This window comes from Oculina patagonica, chromosome 14, assembly GCF_052425735.1.
Source record: "Oculina patagonica isolate OP01 chromosome 14, crgOcupat, whole genome shotgun sequence".
Lineage (NCBI taxonomy): Eukaryota > Metazoa > Cnidaria > Anthozoa > Scleractinia > Oculinidae > Oculina > Oculina patagonica.
The window spans coordinates 3,327,660-3,352,421 of record NC_135771.1 but is presented as its reverse complement, the minus strand read 5'-3'; the positions used below and the strand labels follow the sequence as shown (position 1 = coordinate 3,352,421).

Genomic DNA, 24,762 nt, shown 5'->3' with positions numbered 1-24,762 from the left:
CCGTTTGGCCACCCATCGCAAGTCAACGCATTTTTGCAGTTTACTTCAAATACTAAATTGCACCTCGTAGCATTTTCAATGACTTTTTGCAAACTTGCGTGCACTTGCGAGTAAACTTGCGTGTCCGTTTGGCCACCCAACGCAAGTCTGTACGCAAGTTGAACTTGCGTCCTCTTGCGTTACCGTTTGGCCAGTGCTTTTGAGTAATTTTTAATTGATTGCAAAGGACACAGACAATCCACCAAACCAATCAAATCTCGAAGCAAAGACATGTAGCCGACACAAAGCGCGAGAAAACGTGCGTGCGCGAGCCATGATTGGTTTTTGTTTTACTTTTTATTGGCTGAAAAAGTGGCGCGAGTTTTATAAACCAATCACTAAGCGCAGTAATGCAAAACCAAAGTAATCGCGAATTACTTCCGACACTCAAGTGAAAATCCCTATAAACAGGTAAAAGGAAATTAGGAATGACTCAGAGCTACTCACTCGTCCACATATCTCACAATGTACTTGATCAATTTCTTCATCTGCCTTGTTAACTCAGGTGGGTTAGGTGTAAGTTTAACTGTAAAAAGAAACGAACATCGTTAGTCAGTTCATGTCAAGAAGTAAACAACACCATAGCTAGCAGGGCCGCGCAATCAAATTTAGTACACGTGAGCGTGCACCATAATCAGTAGTGCACACTGATAACGTAAGCTAATCGTTTTGCCATAATTTCAATTTTCACTCACGCGGGTTTAGATCTACATTCCCACCGGCAATGTTATAAAACAATTGGATCATGGTTCATGTTTTTAGCTGTTCACTATCGAGTTATGGTGCAATTGGGAAGTTAAGAGAGCACTCAAAAGCTAGAGTTGCTCTTGGCTATCGCCTCGAGCAACTCTTACGCTTTTTTAGTGTTCTACAACCTTTCGGCGTGTACCATAACCTCGATAGTGCACGCTAAAGCATAAACCGATTGTTAAAATATAGGGAAGAACGGTGGTAATGACCAGATGCTCATCGGGAATTTTAAAGGAAAACCCTCAGATGTACCAGACTGTACTGTTTGGGGTGTGGATCATACTAAGTAGTGTACTACCCCTAAGAGGTACCCACTACATAAAGCTTTATTCACAAGTGACTAAATCCAATACTCTAGATATTAGGTCCTAAAATCTTCCCATAAAAATATTAAAGAGCAAATGAACAACAAAGCAATGAAATCAAATATCATACCAGCTGGTGGTCGACCTCGCTTCTTCTTTACCTTATAAATGAATAAAAGGGATTACGTTACCTTAATTAATTCAACAGGAGGGGTGCACCATATTTTATTGATGTAACTTTAACCCAGGATGGTATAACCCCATCCCGCATCATGACGTTAATAAATTGATTAATTGATTGAACATTCAAGTTGTTGTTGTCGCTGTTTATTTTTTTTACGAGGACTCCTCTACACAGTAGACTTGGCAGACTTATGGATTTACATAAATTTTAACAAGAGACTATTCTTTCCGGCTTTGTTGTTTCAACCACGTTGACAGAAATCAAAGAAACCCGGCATGTTTTCAAAGGTGTGAAGGTTGAGATACTTTTTGTGTTCCAAAAGGAATGCATGTATGCTGTTGTTGGAAAAATTAACCCAGAAATTGTTTTTGAGCCTTTACTTGTTTGGTTTGTTAGCAGGTCTAGTTTGGTTGTTCGTTATTGAAACCGCTAGTTCAAATAGAACAAACATAATGATTTGCAGCCAGTAATTAAGTGTTTCTGTAAAGGTTGGCTGTACAGAAATTGTAAGGAGATCAGAAAAGAGAATTCTATGTTACCATCAAGGCTTAAACGGGTCATGACAATAATACCTTGGGTGAGTCGACTTCTTCTCCTCCTTCGTGCTTTCTCTTCTTAGCGACCTTCTTGACTTTCTGTCGTTCCTCTATCTCATCCAATCGCCCGTCTTCTATGGCCTAAAATCAAAATGGCAGGGTGTCAAATATTGACATCAGTGCATCGTGCAGTTTCCACTAAATGTAGTAAGGTTTTTGAATAATTTTAGACAATCTGATATTCGTTTTCTCGCTGCCAAGCCGTCCAAAAACAGTTAGGGAGGTTACAAAGCTGGAGTACCGTAAACACCCGCAGATAAGCCGCACTCTGAATTGAGTAACTCAAATTTTGGAAAAAAGTTTTTGGAAAGTAAATCAAAGAAAATCCTAAGTTGAGTCTTCTTCATCGAACGTAAACTCACTAAACATTGAAACGGAAATACTTCAGTCTTACCCTCAATTTCAGCTCTTTAATATAATGAACACCAACTTTGACATATAGTTGATCTTTTTCTGGTATTTGTTGACAGGTATTTCTTCATTAAACACAGTTTTTCCATGGATTTTTGTGCGACAACAAGAACAATCGTTTGCAAAAAATGTTCGTAGCTTAGAAACCAGGTACTTGCTCCCGCCGATTTTCCCGTGCGTCGCGCCGGCTACATGTATTTGCTTCCAGTTTTGATTGGTTCACTGGATTGTCTGACCTTTGTGATTGGCCAAAGTAATGTACTTTGGTTTTGGTTTTACGACAAACAATGGAAAATGGCTCTCTTAGACCATAATGCATATTTCCTTCAATTTAGCACTGGTTGGCATTGTTTGCTTGTGTTTATTGCGATTGCCCTTTAAAATTTCTTTGGTTTTCTTTTTACTACAATCAATTGAACACCACTCTTCAGTTTTTGTTTATATACCTTATTGTTACTTATTTTCGCGGGAACTTAATCCGAAAATGGATGGGCAATTTCGCGGGACTCAACCGGGCCAAGTACGAAAGGAACTAAAGCGAAAATTGTCAAAATACTGGTCCAAAAAACATATCTCTACACAACTGTTTTAATTTTCCACACATTGTTTCCAAAAAACTAAAAAAACCATATAACAAAAAATTAAAACAGTTGATGTTCCTTGCTACAAGTGGGCTTTTTTTTACTACTGTACGAAGATAATTATGTAGTATAACGGCACGTAGATTAGTCAAACGATATATACAGGTATATGCTGCAGCAGGCTCTCTTCGGGGGCACGTGAAATTCGCTTCGCTCGCCGACTCGCGCCTCGGCGCTCGAAGGGTTCAATTCGCGTTGCCCCCGAATAGAGAGCCTGCTCGCACGCTAGGGTATCAAAGTTCGCGACGTTATTTTTCGCGAGAACCACGCGGGTCTTTAATTTCGCGTTTTTTTGAAAATCGCGAAGTCGTGAAAATTAAGTCCCGCTAAAATAAGTAACAATAAGGTAAACGACAGCGATAATAGTAATAACAAGGTTTATAGATTACTGCAAAGTTTTTGCACCTTAAGCCATTGCCTCTCTGTCAGTTGCTCACTGTAAACAACTTCTTTACGGACGCGTGACCCTCGGCCAAAAATCTTCTCGGATTCCTCCTCCCACGTCAAGCGTTCAACCTGTAAATAGGTATAACAATAATATGAAGCCATGGCGTATGCACCAGCCAAAAGATTTGTCTCTCAGACACTGACAAAGTTGTGGAGGTCACCTGCAATGGACTGATCTTTCCTTAAAATAAGGTATTAACGGATCTGTGTACATTAATTGCAAAAAATTTCCGACGATTTTAATTTCGGACCAAAAATTGTCCGTAAATAAACTGAACCTCCGAAACTTTTAAGCGTCCGAAATATTAACAGTACAGTATAACTGTTCATACACAAACAAACCCGATGTGACAAGGTAGGGTTTTTTAGATGGAAGAAATAGTAGAAGCTGTAACTATGAAGCTAGAACAAGATGATCCTTTTTAAGATCTTGTCGCAGATATTATTTGTGTTGTTTTTTGGTTGGTGTAGCTGTAAAATCTTGAGGGTGCAGTAACTATAATTTTCACAGATACACAATGTACTGTTTTAGTCTAATTCGTGTTTCGAGTTTGTAGGCGTAAATTTATTTCAGCTACGTTTGAGCAAAGTGTCCGATATTTTTGTCCAAAATGAGATAAAAAGTGTCCGAAAATTAAAATTTTTGCAAGTAATGTACATGCGAATATTGCGATACAACACATTTCAACAATCAACTAATAATTTTACTTAATTAACCATCATGACTGAACTTTGTCCCATATAAAATAAACATTGCGTAAAACTAGCCAAATGTTCTTAGACCCCCATCCTAACTAGAGTCAGTATTAATATCATTTATATCATCTCCTATCTAAGATGTGACATTTCTAGCAGTTACTATAAAAAAATTAATACGATTTCACTCAATTTTGTTGTTATAGCTGTACCAGGTTTTACTATCAAACCCCACTCATTGAAGTATGTTTTCTAGTGGTGTCAGAGAAACCCTGGGTTAGTATTGCACACTTTGTACGCCTGACATGCATGGAGAACTACTGTCAGGTTCTAGCAGTGTGCTTCATGGCAATAAGAACAATGAAAACCACAAAAATATCAGAAGAAAGGGGAAAATTAAAGGGACTGTGTCACGGGTTTTAGTCAAATTTAGGCATGGAAAATAACCATCAAATTCGGTTAAACATTAAAATAACCTCCTAAAACAGTGAAGGAACATTTCAATATCACAGCAAATACAAAAGAAGGTACGGATGGCCAAAATTGACGAAGATTGAAACAGATTGTGATATGGGTATTTGAATTATTATTGGGCTGAACAGTTTTCAAAGTAAATCTTGTTTGCTTGTAACTTGAAATTATAACGCCCGGGAGACACATTTGGTTACAATGAAGCTATAGTTTTGTCACTTAGATCCATACAAGTAATTCTTTACAAACATTAAGGGCCTGTTTACAAGCAGGTAGGGTAACCCTAGTGCTAGGGTTACCCTAGCAAGAGGGCTAGAAGATAGCCCGCGTTTACAACCAAAAATTCGCAGCTAGGGTAACCCTACCAAAAAAAAAAACCCGCAAAAAAGAGCGCTAGGAAACCCTGCACTAGGGTTACCCTACCTGCTTGTAAACAGGCCCTAAGTTTCATCATATAGCGAGTACTTGGCAAAACGTAATAAAAATAATAAACTTAACTCAGCCGTGACACCATCCCTTTATATGTTTCGTCGAAACAGTTAATAGATCTTGTTCAGTACTCACCTCAGCATCATCCTTGACAATCCAGCGTGGCAGTTCACCCACTTGCATCAGTCTCGGTCGACGACGGAGTGATCCTGCCTCCTATGAAAGTCACCAATAAAACCCTTTCACTCCCATGGGAAATACAACATTTATGTAAAACGGTAACTATGGACCCAAAGACCACATACAGTATACCATTTTAAAGGTATTGTTTCTGGTATGTCATAAATCATACTAACAGACCCAGAGGAAGTCACTGTTTTAATTTAAAAGGTGACAAAACCAAAATAAATAAAACATTAAAAAAATATCTCATTCCGCCTATGTTTTGGGTATACCCCTAAACTATAGCTTAATTTGCAGCTCTTAATGTGTGGGTTGTTGTCAGATATTTACTTGGTTTTAAAATTGAAAGAGGAAAAAGTTGCAAAAGTTATAGGGGTGGTTTACCAGGTCTTATATGCTAGGGGGGGGGGGGGGTATGATTTTATGCTTTTATGATTTTAAAAGTTGAACACTACAGTGTTGTTCCTGAGTAACAGTCACTTACTCTGACTTCCTGTCGTCGCCTTTCAATGTCCATGCGCTGTGGGAAAATAAAACATGAATGTCAAGTCAGGCACGATAAGCAACCATTTTTATCAGCTACACTTTGCACTTGTTTAGCAAGCCTTAAAAGGAGGCACTAGTGTTTACAGTTGAACTCTAACTTGAAACGTTTGTGATGGGTGTCGCTTGTAAGTGTTATGGCCTTAACCGCCTCCTGGTTAGCTCAGTTGGTAGAGCGCCGGCCTGCTGTGCAGGAGGTAAAGGGGTTCAAACCCCAGACCAGACCAACACTCAGGGTCTTAAAATAACTGAGGAGAATGTGCTGCCTTTGTAATTACATCTGCAAATGGTTAGACATTCTAGTCTTCTTGGAAAGAGGACGATAAACCATAGATCACGTCTCCCATACCCACAGTCTTATAGCAGGGGACGTTGACGAGTCCACACAATATTCACAAAGAGCCAGTAAGGCACGATGTTCCCTGTGTCGTGGTCTGGCCTTTGTGGGTAGTAAATAACAGTATGTGTACAGCGCATATGGAAAATGCGCTATATAAATGCCTTTTCATTATCATTATCATCATGGCTGTGCAATAATGCAGTGCTGTAGCATCAGGTAGGTAACGGTAAAGTCTGTGTCCGAGCCATGAGGCTCATACAGCCGGAGCTTATTCCGGTTTCGGTAGCATTAAGCGACTAGGAGTATTGCTACTCCCCCCTGGATGGGATGCTAGTCCATCGCAGGGTTACCCCCCAGCAGTAAATTCGCCGGTACCCATTTATACACCTGGGTGGAGAAAGGCACTGTGAGAGTAAAGTGTCTTGCCCAAGAACACAACGCAGCGCCCCAGCCAGGCCTCGAACCCGGGCCGTTCGACTCGGAGTTGAGCACGCTAACCATTAGGCCACCGCGCCTCCCGCTGTAGCATCAGGGGTTTCAGCAAAATTTTAAGTAGGAAGCTGGTTGGAGTAACCGCATGTTCGAAAGAATCTTTCCTTATTATTTAAATTTATGGAAAATAAAAACTCTAGGTAACATAACAAAGAGAGAAAAAACAGTGCAAAATGCACATGTTCCTACAGGTACCTGAAAAATTTCAAATTCTTCCTCTGATCGTGCAATCATTTGATTGATGGTTTCATCGTCTGGAACCTCACTTTCTTCCTGTGATTTCAAACGACAAAGTTTGAATACAGAGCTTTACAATAACCACAGAAAGTGGTCATGTGTTCATTTTAGTTCACATGCTAATGCTGACATCTTATCAGCCAGTCATTCCTTTAAATAAGTCAAAGACACTCTCCAAGGGCTCTAGGTGCATGCAAGTTCATTGGTACTAAAAATTATTGCAACTAGTAATTTCAATACAATTTTATAAGCAGGGGGGCTTAAAACCGGAATTTTACGGTATGTATGTCAAAATGATTGTACTCAATTTTCTGTTGTATCCATCGATGTATACAGTAGAATCCCGGTAACTCGAACTCTAAAGGGAAATGAAAAACAGTTCGAGTTAGCGGGGTTTCGAGTGATCGGGGTCGATTGAATAAGACTGAAAGGTGGGTTCAAATCCAAGGGAAATGGAAGTTTGTTCGAGTTAGCGGGGTTGTTCGAGTTACCGGTGTTCTACTGTATTCGTAATCTCATTCCCAGTTCTCGCGGGTGGGCAGGGCTCAAAATAACGGCCGATCAACGGACAATGTCCGGCCAAAATGACGATTTGTCCGGACAAAATTTTGGTTTGGCGGTCATTTTGACCGGTCACGTTTACGGCTTTCAAATAAATAACACACAAAAAAAAATATTCGCAGTATCGCTAGAAATTTTACAGTAAAATCATGAAATATCATTGCAGCTTGCAGACGGTCACGCTCTGCGTTTTGTTAGCGGTTTGCTCAAATAAAACAGGAAACATCCACGTCTGTAAATACACTAAACAGTGAACATGGCATAATAATTACCGGTATATAAATCAACGTCTGCTATTAACAGGCGTACGCAATTACAGTTTCAATGGTCAGGCGGGCCGAGAAAAATAGCACTCGTTAGTGGATTTAAAAAACTATACGCACTTTGAGAAAGTAGGAGTCTGTAGCGTGTTTTTCACCAGCAAGATCACGAGAAAATAATAAAATCATTAAACGCTTTGAATGTTAAGTCAGCTTAAAATTGTGCTCTATCTCCCAACTGAACATGTCCCCATGTGTGCTGACAAGTTGACCACCTAAGACGTGGTGCTACTTAATTGTCAAAGAGAGTTCCGGTAAACGTTTGCTCGTACTGTACAAAATATAAAAAAAATGGTCTCCGTGTCCGGCGTCTACAGATTAAAACGATAACTCTCGATATCTTTTATTCTAACCATGGCATTCAAGTTCGGGGATGGAAGTGGAATAATGAATAATGAATAACGGACTAAAACAGAAAATGAATAAGGAATATTTGAGGTTTCAATGCTTGGAATAATGAATAAGTCATTTCCAGTAAAGGAATAATGAATAGTGGTTATTCACTGTGCTCAAACATTATCTTTTATCTTCGGGCCAAAGAGCAGGGTGGGACACTCAAAATAATTAATTGTATGATGGGCATCTAATAGCGTTTCTGGGGTTCAAAAAATGAAAATTTTCCTGAGGGAGCATGCCCCCCGACCCCCCTACTTTCGTTATGCATCAAGAAGCATCAAGTCCATCCCACTAACTATTTGGTTGCAAACAATTAAAGCGGACCCACAGTAAATGACACAGTGACAATCACGTCCCATCAATACACTACAATATTTTTGTTATTAATTTAAACTGCAATTTTGTCTGATATTCAAAATTTAGCTTGCTACGTTGTCATTTTTTTGGGGGAGGGGGGTCATATAAAAAAATAGGATTTACGAAGGGGGGCAGGGTAAAAATATCTGATAACGAAGGAGGGCAAACGCATTTTTCAGGCACTGTCGATCAAATTCCACCCCCATCCCATACAAAATGAAGGTTTACTTTATTTAGGCAATAGGGAATAATGAATAACAAGAAAAGTCTAAAAATAAATAATGAATAAGTCGTGAAAAATGTGAAGGAATAATGAATAAGTCACTTCCAATAATTCCTCTTCCACCCCCGATTCAAGTGTTTCTCACCAATTCTATCGAAGTCTTCTTTTGTACGGCTACTTCCGCGGATATCTATGATTAAAAGTACTTTGCTGTAAGTATATTACAGCAGCTCAATCAGGCACCGCATAGAACATGCTTCTCTGTTGTAGGCGACGTTGAAATCCTTGGAGAGATCTATGATTTTTGAAATGCAAAGTGATGTAGGCTTTCTCACTAATCTCTTGGCAGTCTTGCAGAAAGAGAACTTTTAAAAGATGACATCTTATAGGAAGGTCGATGAACAACGAGTCCGTAACTTTGCAGTGACTCAAATCCAAACAGCGCAACGCACCCAATCTTCAAAGTTTGAGTGAAGTCTGGAACGATTTCTTTCTTATAAAAACTTTTAGCGATCAAAACATTTAAGCTTAAGCCTTATACTCTTTAACAATGAGTGCTTTAGCTTATGAGGCGAAATTTTTGGCAGAATAGGCTAATGCTTCAAACTAAATACTCAATATTTTGACCGGTCAAAAACGAGACATGACCGAGCAAAAATTGATTTGGCCGGTCATGTCAGTATCCAAAAATTATTTTGAGCCCTGGGTGGGCAAAGCAAAAGGCGAGATCTGGTCAAGTAAGAAAATTCAATTATTTGATTGGCTGTTTAAAAACATGGCTGTCACAGTGCTAAAATTTGAACTTGCGTTGCAAGGCTTGTCAGGGCCTCTAAGGAATTTAATGTCTGTTTTTTTTTTTATGCAAACAAGATTAGACTATTCGATGTTCGTTTGAAAACTGCACTGCGAAACCGCACCACTCCAATAACAGCCATAATTTTCTATTTCTAGTGTTCCAGGTTTTACTACAAACCCCACTCATTGAAGTATGTTTTCTAGTGGTGTTAGCGAAACCCTGGGTTAGTATTGCACACTTTGTACGCCTGACATGCATGGAGAACTACTGTCAGGTTCTAGCAGTGTGCTGCATGGCAATAAGAACAATGAAAACCAAAAGAATATCAGTAGTAAGGGGAAATGAAATGTTTGCATTGAAACAGGTTATGGTAATGGTACTTCCATCACACATTTCCTAAAGCTCAATGCGCTTCACAATTACAGCAGTTAAGATCTACGTATTTAGATCAGCAGACAAGTGAAGTGGTCCTAGGGATGAATCTACACTGGGGAACTGTCATTGGCACTTTTTTCAGGGACAAATTCCTCAACACTTTGCGTTAGGGGACTGGTTGTAGACACACTGTAATTAATTTTGATCTTTGATTTTTTTGTTCCCACAATCAGGAAAGTTGAAAGAAAAACACAATCCAGATTTCTTCTATTGAGGGGTCACTACATGCCACAGGGACTTTTCTGCTTTTTGGTAAAAAAATACTAATTAGCAAAGTAGCCTTGCTTGTACATAAAATGCACCTACAGGTGTGTACATCAAGATGAAGATATAAAGTAAATTGTTATCAAAGGAAGAATGGAGCAATTATTATTTTTAGTTGTTTTCCCAGGCTACAAGCCTGACTTTTTCAAATTGAATCTAAAGTTTCTTAAGGGATCACAGTGAATCCATAATCAATAGTTTACAGCTTACAGTTTCTAGCTTCAGTACACTTGCAAATTAACAGGACCGCAATTTGAAGGGTGCCGTGTGTTTTTAGGCTCTTAAAGTTTTGAAGTAAAGCTCTTGTCAGTGTCCCTAAAACCACTTTGTTTTAATTTCAAGTCACAGAGGCCAAATTTTATCCCCAAAATATAAACAAAATTAATAATTACCTCGTCATCTTCATTCTCTGTACCAATAAGTGCCATCAGGAAAGCTCGTCGTTCACTTGACGTGGAGTTCTGATTAAACATACCAGCTTGGATGACCTGCAGGAAAGGCACACACATTTAATACACTACAAGATTTATTTCTAGTTTTATTAGTTACCGGGGTTGTTGACTGACAACTGACTGACCTTTTCATCAACATTGAGCTTGTATCTGGCTGCGGCAAGGATCTTTTCTTCCACACTGTTCACTGTCATCAGCCTCAAAACTCGAACTTCATTCTTTTGGCCAATACGATGAGCACGATCCTGGGCTTGGAGATCCTAACATTACAAATCATCCAGAATATTAAAAGTTATCATTTCCAAAAATATTATTTCCAAAAATCACGCACATTGGAATGAAAGCTTATTACTATTCAAAAACTCGACTCTTGACAACTTGAACACTATCAAACTTTTAATCTTAAAATATTGATGTTTGATACATTGAAATGTTGACTCATGCTATTACTAATTTTTCTTGTGAAATGTAGAAAATGTGATTTTATGAACTGAATATAAACAATGTTAATAGCACAAAGTGAAGTGCAATTCAGGGACTAACCAGGCAGGGACCTCCTTAATTGAGTTCAAGAAGTTGATTAGCTAAGTGGTTCATTTGTCTGTGTAGCCAACAGTTTTTTGGGGGAGGGGGACTCTTCAGTTTGTTCATTTATTAAGTACCGGTAATTTTAAAACTTGTGCCAAAACAAAGAGCAAGCCTTATCTCAAATTATGAGCAAAGCTTCTGTTGAATTGGAGGAAAGAAAATCCTTCTCCATACATGTAATGATAATAAATTTAGAGGGGGAAAGCTTTTTGTGCAAGACAGATATAAATAGGATAACAGACCTGATGTGGGTTCCAGTCACTGTCGAAGATCACCACTGTGTCGGCAGCTTGTAAGTTCAAGCCCAGACCTCCAGCTCGTGTGCTCAGCAGGAAAATAAAGTATGGGGAGTCCTTGGCATTGAACAGGGACAGTAGTTGTCCTCTGTCTTCACTCTTGGTTGTACCATCCAGACGGAGGTACGGGAATCCTAGGCATAAGAAAAATGTTACATAAATTGTGGGAGCATTTACAGATTTCCTTTTTTTCATCCTTCAACATGCACTGCACAACTAAACTCCCTCACAGTTGTTTTTAAGGGTGATTGTGTGAGAGGCTAAAATGACTGTGTGGGAGGCTACTGTACAATAAGGTACAGTAAGGTAACATAAAATCTTAGCTGTAGAGAGGAATAGTGGCCTAATAATGCATCTCAGTTCCAGAGATCTAGCAAACGGTTCCTCACTCACTCTCTTCTAGACTAGTACATTTAGATTTCAGGCAATAAAATTGTTCAGGCTTTTAAATCGTTTGCACCAAGCGGGAAAAGGAAACGAGGACGACCAAGGGAAGCATGGCGACTAGTATGTTGCCATGGTAACCAAATTATTAAGTTCATATTGTGAAACACAACTAGCACAGCGTTACTGCAAAGAATCAGAGACTTCTAATACAAAGTGGCTGAGATATCACTTTCTTCATATTTGATCAGAATTTGGTTGAGTCTATGACGTCATTACTTTGCTAATTTGCATATTTCAAAAACTTGAATATCTCTGAAAGGGTAGATATATTGGAGTACAGTAAACAGCATTTTTCTTATCATAAAAAGCACTTGTTGAAATTTTAAACCGGCTACAAAAGGAAAGATGCGAATTTCATCATAGTAGCACTTTAATAAGTGTAAGCAAACAGTTCCTCATTCACTCTTTTCTAGACTAGTACATTTAGATTTCAACTTTTATATCATGTCTATGTCAGGCTGTCCAAAGGTCAGCCAATAAAATTTGTTGGGAGTTTTTTACTTAATTGCACCAAGCAGGAAAAGGAAACGAGGATGACCAAGGGAAATGTGGCAAAGAACAGAGGAAAAAGGAACAAGCTGAGCTGGGACTTACATTGTGGGCACAGCAGCTGTGGCCAAGAATAGGAACAGATGGAGAACATTAATGTCTGGCCCTACCCTAATGGCCTAATGGTTAGCGCGCTCGACTCCGAGTCGAACGGCCCAGGTTCGAGGCCTGGCCGGGGCGCTGCGTTGTGTTCTTGGGCAAGACACTTTACTCTCATAGTGCCTCGCTCCACCCAGGTGTATAAATGGGTACCGGCGAATTTACTGCTGGGGGGTAACCCTGCGATGGACTAGGGGGGGGGGGGGGAGTAGCAATACTCCTAGTCGCTTAATGCTACGGAAACCGGGATAAGCTCCGGCTGTATGGGCCACTTGGCTCAGAGACAGACTTTACCTTTTTTACCTACCCTTACCCGGGGGCAAGGAACTTAGCAAGCGACAAGAATTAAAACAAATTTTCTATGCTAAGTCCTACATTCAATTCAATTACCTTTCCAGTTGAAATAATCCTCAAGAATAGTCATCAGAGATGTCATCTGTGAAAATAACAGCACCCTAACAGGAAATGCAGGAAACCACAATGATTCTTCACATGGAATCAAAACCCACAAGAAGCATGGCATGGCTATCAAAACATTTAAATAGATACAGTGTAACTGGTCATAATATTAGTGTTTTAAATGAAAATAGAGCTTGGCAGTGGCTGCTGAAAAAGTGACTGTGGTCCCTACTGTTGCAACTTAACAATATCAGTAATTTTGGCAACAGGAGACTGAAACTGTTTAGTTTGAATGTGTACTGCAGTTCGTTGTAATATTACAAAACAACACATGCAAATCATATCATGTAGACCACCAGAAATAAACAAAAGCAAGAAAAACCTGTGGCCTTTTCTCTTGAGCTTTGGCAAAATCCTATCTAGGAGATCGAATTTGCCAGACACTCGAACAACATCAGGCCTGTTGGAGCAAAGGATCAACGTTAGCTAAACCTTAATTGTGGCAAAATAATTTAACTTGTTGAACTCCGCAACAGGAATCAAAAATTAAGGTGAGGTAGTATTACCCTTGAACAATTCCACTATGGAAGCCAAGATGCTCTGCTATGGATTCCTATGAAAACACAAAATAAGAAAAATGTTACAGTATTTCAAAATTCGAAAATCTATGGATCAAACGAAAAGATTCCTAGAAAACACAAAATAAGAAAAATGTTACAGTATTTCAAAATTTGAAAATCAACAATTTGACAAGTTTCCTTATTGTATAGTTCCAAAAAATAGCCATATCCACCCCATGGGAGGTCATTGGAAATTCCGATGGGGTGGGAGGAATCAAAAGCAAAAATTTTTTTCACAAAAGTATGGGGGTGAACTGGAATTTCCAGAGGGGTGGAGGGTGGAGGGATTCAAACCAAAAATCCTTCTGTGGGAAGGGTATGGATATATTTTTTTGGAAATACACATTCTGTTTTGGACATGCAGAATTTGACACTAAGTTGCCACAACTTAAAAACTTTAAACCACTTTCAGAAATCACTGAAGTTTAGTTGCTAAGTTATTGTTTATGCAAGATGAGGAGCCAAATGACTTTCAGGATTCTTCAGAACTACAATTAAAGCAACATTAATGGAACGTGTGGAAGGCAGAGGCCTACCTCTATATGCTGGAACAGAAAAGGGTGATTACAAATCTTCCTCAGCTGCATAATGGTGTTCATCAAGGTCTTGGTTCCTCCACGACCCTGTCATGATGACATAAACAACAACAAGGTCAGCGTAACATGTAACTAAAACTTTCAAACACCTAAAACATGTGATTCTGTAATTGAATATTCCAGGTTCTACTATCAAACCCCACTCACTGAGATCTTTTTCTCTAATGGTGTTAGCGAAACCTTGGATCAATATAGCACACCTAGTACGCCTGTTAGACATGAGTTAGTTCTTACAGGTTTGAAACAGTGTGCTTTTCATGATCACTTCCTTTTACACAAGTCTAGGTAATGGCAGCAAGTCTGGCATATATAGATGAAAATATCTAGGGTAAGAACTGAAACAGAATCCAATTTTCATTGGCCAAGAGGGCTTAATTTCTGCAAACATAACATTTAACGCCTCGAATCAATTTTCACGCAGGTAAATATTATATCCCATTAGGCATTTTTAGTGTGTATAAGTATCACTGTCCACTTTTACGATTCCTGCAGTATTTTAGTGAGCCTAAAAGGGCAAGTAAAAATACAAATGACAAGTAAAAATGTAGATTTGGATTATAAATTGTGTTATTAAATTTTTTATTCATCAGAAAGGCAATGGCTTTCATCCACTGCAATCATCATCCCACACTGCATCCCACCCCTACATCTCACCCAACCCTGAGACAGTCCTTGTCTTTTCTTTTTTTTTCCCATGTTCCCTTTTTTCCCTACTTTTCTAAATTACAATACCGTATTTATTCGATTAAGCGCCCTCGGCACTTATTAAATTTTTGGACCTTGAGAGTGGCCCTTATTCGAGGTGGGCGCTTACTTCGAAGCTGGGCGCTTATTAAATGTTCACGATTTTCAGCAAATTAAGTTTATTTTTTAACAAAACAATGAATAATAAATAAACGTGAAGATGACCAAAGCAGAATTTTAACTGTTCAATGAAAGTTTCTGAAAAATACTAAGAAAACTCGCTTCTCATTTGTGAGATTTGAGATGCACATTTGTGGTGCCAAGTTCCAAGAACACTGCTTTAATAGTTTTAGAGATATTGTTTATTCAGTATTTTACCATTTTTAGAGTCAAATCTTATGACGTCATACTGATCTAATTTCATATACAAACGTCAATATCTCTGCGGATATTTCGAGACCATTCTTCTGTATTTCGAGGCCTTTCAAATAGAGAAAATATTTTTCTGTCATATAACTTTAATTACTTATCCGGTATTACTTGTCTTATTTTACTTTTGTCTTCTTTTATGTACAACCTTGTCAAAGCAACTTAATTTTTTTTTTGTAACTACTCAGCTTGTTTAGTTTATTTCTATTCTGAGTAGTTTTTTTGCCTATTTTAGTTAATTTATGTTATGCTGTAATTTATTTTCTATTTAATTTGGCAAAATAAAATGGTTGTTGTTGTTGTTAAATGCATCACAAAATCAAACTGTTTGTAAATAAGTAACAAGACCAGACAGACCTTTTTATCTTTCTCTGATCCATCTGTGAGTAGTACTCCTGCTTTGTGCATGTGGTTGTACAGAATGCGCTGAAGTGATGACATGTCACATTTGACAACATATTCCACCTAAATAAAAGGCAAATGAAACATCAAAGTTTGGCATTTTAGTTTAAAACAGTCCCAGGGGGGGGGGGGGTACTTGCAGTATACATGACAGGGGGTCCAACGGAGCTTCATATTGCGAACCCAAAAAAACACATGAGCTTGAAATTTTACACCCAAAAAAAAACCTGGCATCAAAATTTTCTACCCCAAAAAGTACAAGACCTAGCACCTCGATACTGATTTATTCAATCAAACAGACTTCAAGACCTAAAAAAATACGTCATAACAGATCTCTTGACCCAAAAAAATACTGAGGGTGTAAATTTTCAACCCAAAAAAATACGTCGGACCTCCCCGTCATGTATACTGCAAGTACCCCCCCCCCCCCCTGAGAAAACAGTCAACTCCCGCCTTGCAGACACCTCACTATTATGGACACCCCATTACTGCAGAAAGGAGCTGAAGTCCCGGCGAATAGGAATTACTGAAAATAACTCCGGCTACTATGAACTTTCGCTATCAGGACAAAAATGTGGTCCCAAAAGGTGTCCATTATAGTGGGAGTTGACTGTACTATAGAATAGGTTAGGTCTGTTAATTCTAGAAATTGAAGATACCTGATGGCAAGTCTGTCACAGTTTCAGGGACCCTCCCTTTTCCCCCAGGGGGGGGTACTCAGGATATAAAGTGACGGGGATGATCGAAGGATTTTTTTTGGGTTTAAAATTTTCGATTCCGGGATTTTTTTGGCGTAGGAAAATTTGGCAAGTATTTTTTTGGGTGTCGTCCTTGCTTTAACTAGGGATTTTTTGGGGGATTAAAAACAATCTCAAAATTCGTGGTAGTGCCTTGACCACATAGCTCTGCGAAAAAATACAAACACTGAACGTGTTTCTAATGTTTTTCTTTGTGTTATATCTTCAGATCATTCACCCTTTCTGAAAAATTTCATGGGTCAGAAATTTGGCATGGGCATTTTTTTGGGGGTTGGGTTTTGGTCCAGAGATTTTTTTGGGTTTTGTTGGAAGCCCTAGGGATTTTTTTGGGTCTTGATTTTCGCTCCCATTCGATCATCCCCGTCATTAAATCCCAGTACCCCCCCCCCCTGGGCCTTTTCCCTCCCCCAGGAAAAGCTGCTTCTAAAGATGGGGGGGAACCTGAATAGATTTCATGGTGTACATAGGAAGTATCTGGTGTAAAATCAAACTGTTAAATAATTATCCTGGCTTTCCTACCTTTTCCGGCAACTGTGACTCCACTTCTTTCTTGAGACGACGTAACAAGAAAGGTCGCAGTACCTGTCATGTTCAAATCAAAAGAGATTGGTTTTAAGAATTTAGAATAGACTTATTCACCATGAAAATGGAGTACAGAATGGTTAAATTTCAGTCATGCTTAGAACCTCACCTTATGCAAACGTCGGATGATCAAGATGGTTTCTTCCTCATTTAGTTCAACCTATGAAAAAAATCAAGATAAGATAAAATTAATACTGCACTTTGTTACATGTAGCAAACCATAATGTGCGAATTCCAACCTTCACCACAATAATATTTACTTATTACCTACATTATTTACTTATTATCAGCATTTGTGGTATGTCTTTTAAGTGACTATGTCACAGATTTTTACAGATTCTTGAACAGCCCAAATTTATATTGTGTCGTAGAAAACCTAGAATGGTCCATTTTTTATTAACGATTGATATTTTAGAGCACTCAAGCTGTTTAAAAGCACGTTTGGCTGCAGATGGCTTGGATGGAAATGGATTGCAATTTGAAAAGGTTCCTTTTTAAGTTGTTTCTGGGTGCCTTCAAAAAAATTGATATTTATAGCCAAAGTTTGTTTTCTTTTCCCCAAATTAAGGTTATATCTTTCATTAAATGTTCAAAGACAATGTTTCTCATGGATAAAGTTGCCTACCACTTATTTCAGAACAGTTTAGATAAAAAAAATTGCGAAACCCCGTGGCACTGTCCCTTTAATGTTAACGACTTACCTTTTCGCCTGTCATTGCAAAGGGTGCATTGAACCACTGTTCAAATGTACTGCATGACTTGAAGATGGTTGGAAGAAGGAAATTCAACAAAGCCCACAGCTCTGGCAAACGGTTCTGAAATTAAACAACATGTACATGTACAATCAGAAGTAAGGTCTCTAGAGACAAGGGAAGAAAAGAAAACCAAACTCTAGTCAAACAAAAGTTCAATGGAAATTGAATGATGGTAATAAAAATAATTGTAAGTGCTTAAGTGACTTACCTTATTCATTTGTTACCTATTTTCGCGGAACTTAATTAATTTTGCGAAAATGGCATGGGCATATTTCGCGGGACTTTATTTTTGTGATTTGGCCAAAAATATGTAATTAACATAAAAATACAACAGATAACGTTTGAAATAAATTCTAGTGATTTTTTGAAAATCGCGAAAATTAAGTCCTGCGAAAATAAGTAACTTACAATAAGGTATTAGGAGGGCTAGATATGACATATGGACCTCATTACAAAATGCCTGAGAATCAAAGATCTTTCTTCTAATGGCTTAGTAATGTGAATTGACACAGGACTGAGAAAGTCAACAGTTTCATTTATGTATTGATCTGCACAAAAAATGACACCATGACATGGAGCAGGGACAAAATGGCAACAAGACACACAGTACACACAGGAGGAACATGATGCAGTGACACGATGTAGAAAAAAATATTTCTGCATGTGCATGTACAGTTTATCAAACCTGCAGAGGAGTTCCAGTCAGTAACACTCTGTGAGGAGCAGCGTAATGTGTGTTCAGAATCTGTGTTAATTTACAGTGATGGTTCTTCATTCTGTGACCTTCATCCACGACCATGTAGCGCCAGCGTACCTAACAAAAAAAAAACATACTATGTGAGTGCATTCAAATTTAGAATATGAGGTACACAAATAGAGAAACAAGTGCTTGTTTGGCAAAATAAAGTATCTGAAAAGTTTGAAAAGAATTGTAACATCCACTCCACAAACAAAGTTACTGCTCAATAACTTTCATTTGAATGGTCACACCCTAGGGTTTTATCCACAGGCTTAAACATTAGAACCACTTTGCATCACATTATAAACAGTACCACATAAAAGTACTGCTTAATAATAATAATAATAAAATATTTATATAGCGCCAATATCCTTAAAGTTCAAAAGCGCTTTACAGAAGTAACGTTAAAAATATTAAAAACACTATTAAAAAAAATAAATATAAAAACAGTTAAAAGGTTACAAAAAATGCTTAAAATCTTAGACTAATAAAAAATGTTGCTAAAAAGTTATAAAAATGCTCTTTTAAAAAGGAAAGTTTTAAGTTTATGTTTAAAAAGGGACACTGAGGAGCTGTTCTTAATGTCAGAAGGTAGAGTATTCCAGAGTGTAGGAGCTGCCACGGAGAAAGATCTTGCGCCATATGTTTTCAAATTGAAATGCGGAATAGAAAGAAGGTCTTTTGAAGATGAGCGTAGCTGACGAGGTGGAGTGTAAGGAGTAAGGAGGTCGCGAACGTATGAAGGTGCCAGATCGTTTAGAGCCTTGTACGTGATGAGTGATGAGATTAATGCATGTACATGTAACACAAATGCAGCTTTTATAAGGATGGATGCAAACTAGGGTTTCATGCTCTGACATAGAAGCATTACTATCCTGTAAAACCCTGCATAACCACCCTGTACAGTGGCAATAAGCAGAAACAAATGAGAGTACTACAGTACTCAGTACCACACGTGTTCAATGATTGTAACTTTCATAGTATTGATGCACAAAAAAATTAATTAGAAGTTATAATTTATTATACAGAATCACCTCATACTGCATAATGAACAGAACAGCATCTAAGTACTGCTTGATGGCTTTCACCTGAATGGTCAAAAGTTTCATAATAATTATTATCTAAATAGTTGCACAAATTGAACCTACCTTTGACAGGACTGACTTGTCCTTCATTACATACTCGTAAGTGGTGAGTACAACATTAAACTTTCCCACTCTGATTTGAGATGAAGCTGAACGACGCATGTTGGGTGAGCCCTGATAGAGAAAGAAAACGAAACAGAACAAAACCATAAACCGTTAAATTTCAAAGTCTGATCTTTAACTGAAACCACATAGGTAAGCACACACACATAATCACATTCTTAAAGCCAAAATAAACAGTCACTGGATCCCTGCCTTCTGTAAACACAGTGTCGATGATAATACTTTGAAGGCCTTCTACTAAGCGTTTTCCACATTGAAAAGATCTCCCCTTGCTATTCACTGAATAGCCCCCCATTAATTTACTTCTGAGGCTTTAGGAATGTGGTTACAGTTAAAGATAATGTGGACTTCACTCACAGACATTTCTCACACACAACAAATGTAATGGCTGTCTCTGAATAAACCGTCTACCTTTTTCGGAACTAATAATTGAATATCCCAGGTTCTACTATCAAACCCCACTCATCAAGATCAAATCTTTAGTGGTGTTAGCGAAATCCTGGTTCAATGTTGCACGCCTCCGACACCTGACGTACATCGTAATTTTCCTGACAGGTTTTAAAAAGTGTGCACTACAAGATATACAAGGTATAGAGTATTAGCTAACTTATGGATAAGAATATTTCTTAATAAAAAACTACAGACTGAATTTTCAAGAAATGAAAATCACAGTAATAAATTACGTACAATGTACATGTGTATACATGTACATTGTGTGTATAATCTCTCTATGTGTATGTTGTAGTTTCAAACAAATTTCAGGTCAAAATAATTTTAACTAGTTTGTGTTGTATTTATGGTTAGTAATAAATCTAAAATGAAAGAAAATGCAAAACAAACAAGTTTAAAATGATAAATTCATTTTAAACTACACACACATACATGCACAAAGTTCTTAATCTTACCTTGTAGCTAACAACGATAATTGAAGGTGTCCATTTTTCGAATTCCAACAACCAGTTAGAGAGTGTTCTGTAAAATGAAAGCAGGTCAGAGGTTAGAAATCTACTCAAAACTAATGGTTACCTTATTATAGGAAATTAACGCTTGTGTTAATTAAGGTATTTGAATATTAACGCGAATTGAAGGAAAAATTTCTTCCCAATAAAGGAAATAAACGCGAAAGAGGAGGTAACATTTCAAAATGAAGGAAATTAACGCGACGAACACAAAGAAAAAAAATTGTTGAGAAAATCTAAGACAACAGGAACAAATTTATTTCAACACTTGGCGTATAATCCTAAACGTAGGGGTTAAGCGAAGGAATCTGACCTCCTCGAGCGTTCTTTACAGTTTCAGTGATACCGGCAGATTTCCACCCTGATGAAATAATGCCTTTTCTCTACGAGTCAAGAACGTTTGACCGTATCGAGAAATTGGGGCCGAAATAATGGAAATTAAGGTCATGGAAATTAACGCTCCACTTAATTAACGGCGCGGAAATTAACGTTAACAAAAATTAACGCGACTTAAATTAATGCAAATTTTTGAAATTCGCGTTAATTTCATGACGCGTTAATTTCCTATAATAAGGTAGTGCACTGGGACTCCAGATCAAGCATTCCAGGGTCAAGCCCTGGCATTGGAATTGTGTGGTGTTCTTGGGCAAGACACTTTATTCTGACTCATAGCGCCTCTCTCCACTTGGGTGTATAAATGGTACCAGCGAATTTAATGCTGGGGGGTAACCCTGTGATGGACTAGAATCCCATCCAGGGGGGAGTAGAAATACTTCTAGTCACTTCATGCTACTGAAACCAGAATAAGCTCCAGCCTGATGGGACGCTACTCTTGAATGCAGACTTAACCTTCACCTACCTTAACAAATCTTGGAACCACATATATAGTTGTACTTATATGGAACGATGGAAGCATAATTATCATGAAGTATGCTGGATGCTCAGAAACACCTTGAAATGGGGAGGGGGCATTTAAGTGGGTGAGGGGATCGAATAGGGCACTTACCGGTACTGGAAGGACGGCACTACATCTAAACACTATCTAGTGGTACATGTGTAGTTGTACTTACGAAAGAGGCACAATAACCAAGAATGGTCCATTGAGTTTCTTGACCTCAATCAAGTATGCGAACAAGGCAATGGTCTGAATAGTTTTTCCCAGACCCATCTCGTCTGCAAGAATGCCGTTTAGAGCGTTGTTGTGCAGTGAAACCAGCCACTCAAGACCTCGCAACTGAAGAAGAAACAAAGCAGATACAGGTCACTCTTAGGTCAGCACCGATACAATGGTTCTAAAGTAATTTCCTTAACGTCTTCAGAATTATCATAGTTGTAGTATCCCTAACAAGAGTGTAAGAGTTGCCTAAGAGTGAATTTCGCCTGCCAAGAAAAATCTTACAGTGTATCACTGATAGATAGTGGCACATATATAAACAAAGGCCTTTGTATTAATTTTTAATCTACAGCTGTAGATTTAGTTAATACCCAGCTTCATGTTAGCTCCAACTGAGAGGTTAATAATTCAACAGTTAATTTATTAACGATAATTACTGGTTGCACATAAAAAGTTTGGAGAGCATGAAAGAAGTGTAAGAGTTGCTCAAGGCAATAGCTGAGAGAAACTCTAGCTTCTTGAGTGCTCTCAAAACGTCCTGAGTGCACCATAACTGGATAGTGCATGTCAGCTAAAAGCATAAACCAATTGTTTTATAACATGGCCAGTGGGAATGTAAATCAAAACTCGTGCGCTCACGCTATCAGCATGCACTATAGTAAAAACCCGCGTGTAAGAACCCACTTTTTTCAGAGTTTGGCAAAACAGGTTCTTGTATTATGGGGTACTTATTGACAGTTTAGGCTAAGTAGGTTCTTAATCAGGTTCTTAATTTCTACAGAGTAGACATTGTTGTTGATTATCAGAAAATCGTATAAAATCTGGTCTGTTCTTCATTATAAATATTTATTAATGCATCCATGTTGCCAAAAGTCCAACAACATACTGTATATACCCCAGTAACATCACCTTTCTGGTTTTTGGTAAAAAAATATACAAATTAAATAGTCAAACCCTACATATAAGAACCCGTAGGAACTTGTTTGGCTAAACAGGTTCTTATATTTTGGGGTATTATAAAAGCAAATTTCTGCCAAAAGGTTCTTAAATTCCTAGGTTCTTACACACGGGTTTGTACTGTATTGGATTATGGTGTATGCTGATGTATACCAAATTTGATTGTGAAGCTCTGCTAACAATGTTATAATTTTTAACTGTTTAATTTATTAAATCACGGCCTTATGCGCCTAATGGCGCAAAGAGACTTGATGATGATGATGAATTTATTAAATCAAAGTGTAATGGTTGTTTTCCAAAGAGTTAAATTTCCTTGGTGAATGATATTGATAATCACAATTCCGGTGACATTTACAAGTAAGACCTCAAAGTAAGAAAGAACATCAGTGACTCGCTTTACTTGGAATACCATACCTGATATTCTTTCAATTTGCCGCCAATAAGAATAGATGGCTGTTCAGTGATGTCTTCCTGGAAGCTGTGTGCTATTTGATAATACTGTCGACTTTCCAACACACTTGGGTCTTCAAGCCTTAAGAAAAAAAAAGGTGACAGTATTGAGTACAAACTTGTAAGGAAAGTTTTTGTCATTTTTAGCAAAGCTTACTTCAAAACTGCTGGCTTCCACTTGTTTCAAACAGTCAAAGTGGTAGACAACACAATGAACTAACATGAACACAGAGCAAATACATGTACAATTTACTGTCACCAAGCATGGGAAAAAAACAACCTGGCAAAGCTTATTATACCAATCATAGAGTTACTAGCCAATAAGAGTGGTTTTCACTTGAGTGTCCAAAGTAATTTGCGATTGCTTTGGTTTTGTATTGTGTGGTTCCAGAAAATATCCATACCCCCCCAGGATGGAATTCCAGAGGGGTGGGGGGGTCGGCAGGTTCCGGGGGGGGGTTGCCAGTTCGTCTCTTTCCGACCACCTCGGTATGTTGTAGGTTTGTGTCAATGGCGCAAGCTCCTTCGACTACTCTAGTGAATGCTGATGTCCCCCCCCGTTTTGCGAGTCATTAGTGACAGAGAAGAGCAAGCCTACCCGGCGGTCCCCTTCCCTGATCCTCTTCTCCCTCGCACGGCATCCATTGACTAGTCTCTTCCTTTGCCGAAGCTTCACTTCTTTCGGCTCCGTCTCCTTCTCCTTTCGTGTGTTGGGGCATCTTTTTCTTAGGGGTGTCTATCTTTCGGCCGCTCTCCCCCAAACTTGTCACGGGGTGTCGTGTCCTTGTCACGTAGCGTGAGTGTTGGTGTGGACCTTCTGGCTTTGTTATCTTCGGCGCGTTCTTCGTCCGGTGATGTTTTCTCTGTATGCGGTGGGGATGGAGGATAAAAGGTTGGGTGATCCGAATTTTGTCTGTTGCTGGATTCTTTTTTGTCTTCAAGTCACGTTGTTAAAGTAACCATACTGTTACAGAGAGGTGGCTAACATTTAGAGCATTGTACAATTTAATTTTTTCCAGAGGGGCTGGGGGGTACGCATATACTTTTGGAATTCCGGGGGGTGGGGGGGTTTATTTTTCTTAACACGGAATTCCAGAGGGTGGGGGTCTCGTGATTCCCTCCGTGGTGGGGGTATGGATATTTTCTGGAACCACACATTTATATGCTTAGTATCTGCACTTCTTTCTTAATCAATCAGAGGTAAAACCAAAACCAACCGTGACTCAATTGTGCAAGTTTTCCCATGCTTTGTGCCAGCTACATGTATTTGCCTTGAGTTTTGATTGGTTTTAAACTGGATTGTCTGTGTCCTTTGTGATGGGCCAGAGCGATAACTTTGTTTTGTTCTTATAACACTCAATAGAAAATCACTCTATTCAAGACAACAGCAAACCTTGAATACATTGAACTTTCATCAATGAAATGGAAATTTCTGTTTTTATCTGTCAGGGGTGTAGCTAAGAAAACACTAAACCGGCTTGTTAACAAGCCCCGCTGGCTTTTCTGGCCTTGACAGCTCTAAAAGTTTACCTAAGTCTTTGTTTTCATGTCAAATTTGGGCCA

General features: G+C 38.5%; 1 protein-coding gene across 3 annotated transcripts in view; it reads right to left on the bottom strand.

Moving 5' to 3' along the window:
* LOC144638099 (SWI/SNF-related matrix-associated actin-dependent regulator of chromatin subfamily A member 4-like) overlaps positions 1-24,762 on the bottom strand; it is a 38,614-nt gene that overhangs the window by 5,428 nt on the left and 8,424 nt on the right. For 2 of the 3 annotated variants that reach the window (XM_078497246.1, XM_078497247.1), the window contains exons 10-33: positions 23,164-23,281; positions 21,749-21,912; positions 20,625-20,691; positions 19,660-19,770; positions 18,458-18,586; positions 17,719-17,832; positions 17,127-17,177; positions 16,955-17,017; positions 15,633-15,740; positions 14,103-14,189; positions 13,513-13,559; positions 13,329-13,406; positions 12,938-13,002; positions 11,399-11,586; positions 10,694-10,828; positions 10,509-10,604; positions 8,767-8,811; positions 6,723-6,800; positions 5,637-5,672; positions 5,105-5,185; positions 3,332-3,442; positions 1,851-1,955; positions 1,225-1,255; positions 487-565 (exon numbers count right to left, since the gene is read on the bottom strand). In XM_078497246.1, the coding sequence (XP_078353372.1) occupies positions 487-565; positions 1,225-1,255; positions 1,851-1,955; positions 3,332-3,442; positions 5,105-5,185; positions 5,637-5,672; positions 6,723-6,800; positions 8,767-8,811; positions 10,509-10,604; positions 10,694-10,828; positions 11,399-11,586; positions 12,938-13,002; positions 13,329-13,406; positions 13,513-13,559; positions 14,103-14,189; positions 15,633-15,740; positions 16,955-17,017; positions 17,127-17,177; positions 17,719-17,832; positions 18,458-18,586; positions 19,660-19,770; positions 20,625-20,691; positions 21,749-21,912; positions 23,164-23,281 (2,187 nt within the window). The remainder of the gene's footprint in view (positions 1-486; positions 566-1,224; positions 1,256-1,850; positions 1,956-3,331; positions 3,443-5,104; positions 5,186-5,636; positions 5,673-6,722; positions 6,801-8,766; positions 8,812-10,508; positions 10,605-10,693; positions 10,829-11,398; positions 11,587-12,937; positions 13,003-13,328; positions 13,407-13,512; positions 13,560-14,102; positions 14,190-15,632; positions 15,741-16,954; positions 17,018-17,126; positions 17,178-17,718; positions 17,833-18,457; positions 18,587-19,659; positions 19,771-20,624; positions 20,692-21,748; positions 21,913-23,163; positions 23,282-24,762) is intronic. The other variant, XM_078497248.1, reaches the window with a different exon arrangement.